This window comes from Ursus maritimus, unplaced genomic scaffold, assembly GCF_017311325.1.
Source record: "Ursus maritimus isolate PB19 unplaced genomic scaffold, ASM1731132v1 scaffold_6, whole genome shotgun sequence".
Taxonomy (NCBI): Eukaryota; Metazoa; Chordata; class Mammalia; order Carnivora; family Ursidae; genus Ursus; species Ursus maritimus.
Window position 1 is genome coordinate 23,309,487 of NW_024426774.1, and position 5,285 is coordinate 23,314,771.

The window sequence follows — 5,285 nt, forward strand, 5'->3', positions numbered from 1 at the left end:
ATATATATATATATATATATATATGTAGTCTCAGTATGTCAAAGGGTTTTCAAGTAGCCAGTAGAAGTCCACCAAATCTAGAACTGATCTCATCTTCTCAAGACCCAGGTATCTCCTGTCCTGCCCAATAGCTTGATGACACACACACACACACATACACACACGAGAGACGCGTCTCAAATGCATAATGCTCTGCGGGTATGCCTCCTCCCCAACAGATAGACAGACAATATCCAAGAGAAATACTCTGTGTCAGTCTGGGGGCAGAGATAAATAAACCCAGTAATTTCAAAATATTTTTTTCACTAACAATCTTCTCTGTAAGCACATCCCATCCAATTTCAAAGATACGTATGCAATTCTTATCTTTTCCTACTGGAAACACCAATATCCAAAGTCTCTTGAGAGTTGGATCCTGAAAGATCCTGATTCCTGCTGCTATTCCCCATCCCAGCTTTCCTACCTGTTGTGGCTTCTCAACATTTCCAAATATAAAACTGATTAATTATGAATGCTATGGCTTATCTGACCCACATCTCACCTTACTCTTTGCTCCTTTGGAATTCCATTCCATAGTGAGAGGAATATCAATTTCAGAAAATAAGGTTTCCCTGACATCCACCCTGAAGTTTCCTTCTGCAAGTCTCATTCATCCTGTTACTTCTATGGGCCACACTATGTAACTCCTCTCCCTCTTCAGAGATTTGTAGATTGTTACCATGGCTTTCCCTTCACTGCCACTTCACTCAGCCCTATATATTTAATTCTTTTCATCTTTCACCATAAATCGGTCCCTTCAACTCTTAAATCAGCTCTCTGCTCTTCTCTGGACTAGTTCCAACTCTCACAATTCACCTCCAATAACTGATATTCCTTCTGGGAGCTCTAATTTCCTTTCTATCTTCCTTGGCTCTCTTTGCCCTCTCCAGAAATAAAATCGGAAGGGACTGAAAGATATGTGAGGTCAAGGGTCAAGTGTATTGCATTGCATACATCTACTTTAAGTTTCTCAGGCCTCTCCATAGTACATGTAAAATCCCCAGTCATATATCCCCTTTCCTGGAGTGAGAGGGGGCTGCTTATAGAGAAACAGGCCCTCCTACCCCACAAGTCAATATCCTCTAGGCCTCTGCCTGGGGGATAGCAGAACCAAGATGTCAAAACATCCACAAAACAAGTTACAAAGTAGGGCTGAGAGCAATGTGGCAGACATCTCTTCTGAGATTTGGACTGTCCCAGAATGGTGCACCAAAATTCATACAGTCTCAGCAATGGCGTTTCTACCCTTCTACCCTTTCTACTCTCCATGAATGAGTGCTTTGAAATACTGATCCCATTTATGAATTCAAAGCAACCCAAGAAGAAAAAGCATTTGCATGTCACGCATTATGAGGCATTATGAGGCCTCTCAGACATCCCAAACCACAAGCAATACAAAGTTACTGCTTTATCCTGACTGGGTGCTTTTCCATTTCAATAACATTCCTAGTCATGGTCTTGTTCAGCTTCAGGAAGCTATCTTCAGTCTGAGACAAATGGGTTGCTGCAGGCCACTCACCACAATGGACACAGGCAGAACACCCCTCCTCTCCTCTCCCCTCCTGACAGTTAGCCCCATCAGCATGTCTGTGCCCCTCTAGACCAGACCACTGGTCATTTGGGCAGAAGCAGGGAGAACAAGCTGAGTTGTGCCTATTTTCCCTTTGTATACTTGAAAATCCTATGTAACGGGGAGTTAAATGCCTTTTCTACAACACGAGCCTACAGAAAAAGAATAAACCCATTTCCTCAAATGCAATAAATAGTAAAATCAATCCAAGTGTAAGAACCTAAGCTTGAATTTTCACACAGGAAAGTGAATGGAACCACATGATATATGTTGCCTCAAAGATGAAACTTGATATAGCAGGGTGTGTCCACTCCCTCCATGGGGAGGTCTGCAGTGGAAACCGTATTCGAATGAGGCTGGGGAGGCAGTGGTAAAGCAAGAGGCTAGTCCTGCATGGCCAGCCGCCTAGCTGAAAACAGCATATGCCTCAGAGCAGGAGAGCCCAGCCTGTTCCAAGTGTGATCACCACAAGGCCCCAAGTGCTTTTCAATAAGCTGTCTGTCTCTCTGGAGGTCATGGGGAGCTCATCCAGTTACACTTAGTGTCTTATTTAATCCCATCAATAATCATTTGATCCCAATGCTGCTGAAAAATGCTTGGCCAAAATTTCTAGGCTTTTAATGACAGAATCCTGGCTCTTTCTGAAAACAGCATTGCTAGATGTGTCAAATGATGCATAAGGCCTTGGTCCAACTGCCAAATGGACTACGATGCTGAGGGAGGACTTGGGACGCTCATAGAGCTTCCCTACTGTCCGTAGCAGAGCAGCTCTTGAAGCACACTCCTCTCTACGGGAAACTCCCCTGCTCAGCAGCTTCAACTCTTTATCTAAGACTTGAGTATATTCTTCAAATGCACTAAGCATGTGACTCTTCAGACACCCACTGATAACTTCATGCCCCCTGCCTGTTTACAGTAGGCAAGTTCGGGGCTACGGAAAGGACCCCTTTTATCTGTCACCAACATCTCACAATAGCTGATCTAGACTGCTGGGCCTATGGTCATTTGACAAGAGGTGACAGGAAAGCTCCAGAGATATCATAGACATGAAAGGAGAAGAAAACCCACATTCCCAGAGGAGTCATTTTCATATCCATCACAATCACGTCAGGCGCTAGAAGAGAATGTTGCATGTACAGGCCACAGAAGCCATGCTGACATTAAAGCACAGCTGTCCTTCACAAAAATATCTGTGGTGAGACAACAGTATTGGTCTCCTACCTCATTTCACAGAAGGCACCATCAAACTCATCAGACCCTGCCTCTTACTGTAAACTCTGCCTCTTAAGATAAATTCCAGCACTGAACACAAAGGGGTCATTTGTGGTGCCAATGACACCAATGCTACTACTGAAATATGCATCCAGACTCTGTTTCCCTTGGGGAACACATACCAGAATGTTTTTGGGGGCAATGACTGAAGCACATCAGCTTCTAAATATCCCTGCTGCAGGAGAGTACTGGGCATGTGTGGGAGTATATGTGTGTGCTGGGACAAGCATGGCAGATACTTGTAGCTCTACAGCGGGCTCTTTTCAGTGCTCTCCATCCAATTAATACTAGACATTAGTAACCAGTGGAGCATAAAAATTTCATTTATTTCTGATGATGAGAATGATATAAAAGATGCTGGGTTTGCTCAATGGAATTAGTGTAGGCTTTTAAAAGGCATGATTTCTTTTCTGTGCTTTCTCATTCATTTACATTGTATATTTTATTCACTGAGCCTTTCCCCAGTGGTCTTAGGAGAGAAACATCCATTCAAAACCACCTGGTTTTCCAGTCAAAGAATACTGTGGGAAGAGTTAGAAGTAAGTGCCTGCACACATCCCCAACTCAGTGAATAAGAGAAGAAAATGAGAGTAAATGAAACAGAAACCTCATTTCAGGAGTCTCCAGCAGAGAGATCTGCAGTGAAACAGGCCTGCCAGAGACTGTCACCCAGAGCTGCCGCTGCTGCGGACATTCAAGCTAAAAATTAGAGGGGTTGGTGGCAGGCCGGGGGGGGGGCAGAAGAAGAAAGGGAATTCACTATTGTCTCTCCTGGCTTCACAGTGACTCCCTCAAAGGGAGACAATCTTGGCAACTTTGCTCCCTCTCTTCACATCTCCCTCCTGTCCTGTGTTCCTTATAGTTCCTCTGGGGCTCTCCCAACAACATCTGAGAGGAAAAACAAGAGGCTGAGAGTGGACAGCAAACTGGGGTTGGCAAAAGGGGGCAGAATGAATTAATGAAGAGGCAATCCTTAGGTAAGCCAACATTTGAAAGGGAGAGCTAGATAGAATTCAACAAGATGAAGAGTTCTACATTCTCTGAGAAAATGTACCACATTTCCCACATCTGTGATGGCCAGGAAGAGGAACAAGGGAAAGGGAAGATGGACAACAGTCTTGAGATCTAGAGCTAAGCTTGGAACACAGAAGTAATAAGGACATTTCAACCATTCCAGGGCCCCCTATTAGAAGGGCATCCAATTTTGGCTGGAACCCCATGTAAGTCGGTAGAAAGAGGTATTCTGCCAGGAACAGAAAACTTTTCTCCCAACTCGGTTGCTGGAGAGGAAGGAAAACCCTTGGGGAGTGACTGTGTTCAAGAAGAAAATAAGAAAATATGGTCTAACCCGGGGGGAGGATTTTGCGGAAGGAGAGAAAGCACTAAGAACCAGAGGCTGGGATTTTGGAAACAGGGATTAGTTGACTGTGGTTGCAAATTGATGCGTCTAAAAATACAAATCCCGACATGTTCAGGCGGGAACTGCTCACCGGTCCCCAAGATCTGGAAGAGAAGGCGGGGCTGGGAGGCGCGGATCGCCGCGGACAGCTTTCCCTCTCTGCCCACTTCCGAAGCCTTCTTCTCCGGCATCAGGCGGATCCTCAGCCGCCCCTCGCCATGGCGAATCCACCAGCTGAACAGCTCGCTAAGGTTGAACTGGAGCAGTCCCACAGTTGCCTCCTCTGGGGGCCCGACGCACCCCTCAAGGATAGCCTCCTCTCCCAGCTCCAGCACCAGCTGCTTGGCGCGCCGGAGCTTGCGAACCGAGCCGCCCTTCAGCACCCTGGTCAGCGTCCGTGCCTGGACCGGGGCTGGCGAGCTGGCGCTTTCTGTCCAGGAGACCCAGGGCGGTGGCCCCACCAGCCGAAGTAGTGGGGCGCAGTCTAGAGCCAGCGAGCCATGCACCTCCGTCCGGCCAGCCCTCGGCTCCAACGAGGACGAAGGCGGCAGCAGCAGGTCCCGGGCATAGACGCGGAAGAGCGAGGGCACCACAAAGTCCACCGCCAGGCTCTTCCTCTGCAGACGTGAGTAGCTGAGCGGCTCCCGAGGCTGCAGAGCCGGCCCCAGGGCGGGTGAGCTCACGAGCTGGCCAGTCTCAGTCCCGGTCTCTGTCCCTGTCCCGGTCCCGGAGCCCGAGGCTGCCACTGAAAGCAGCGGCAGCAGCAGCCCTAGGAGCCCTAACGATCCCATCCCAGTGGAGAAGGGTTGTTTATACTAGTCTCCCCACTATCTGGGATCCAGCCTCGCCCTTCACTTCTCCTCAAATGAGAAGGGTCTCCGAATAGTCTTTAGTCCTGAAACGCTCTTTCCACCTGATCTCTGGGGGATTATGCGTGCACTCGATTCTCTCGCTTTCCTCCAACTGCAAGGAGGCAAACAGGAGTCTCAATAAAATGGGGCTGGA

At 47.6% G+C, this 5,285-nt stretch overlaps 1 protein-coding gene across 1 annotated transcript in view; it reads right to left on the reverse strand.

The window, feature by feature from the left end:
* The window catches only part of ALK (ALK receptor tyrosine kinase), a 674,923-nt gene extending 669,852 nt beyond the window's left edge, over window positions 1-5,071 (reverse strand). Inside the window, exon 1 of the mRNA XM_008700561.2 lies at window positions 4,372-5,071. Coding sequence (XP_008698783.2) covers window positions 4,372-5,071 — 700 coding nt within the window. The remainder of the gene's footprint in view (window positions 1-4,371) is intronic.
* Between the last annotated feature and the right edge of the window lie 214 nt (window positions 5,072-5,285).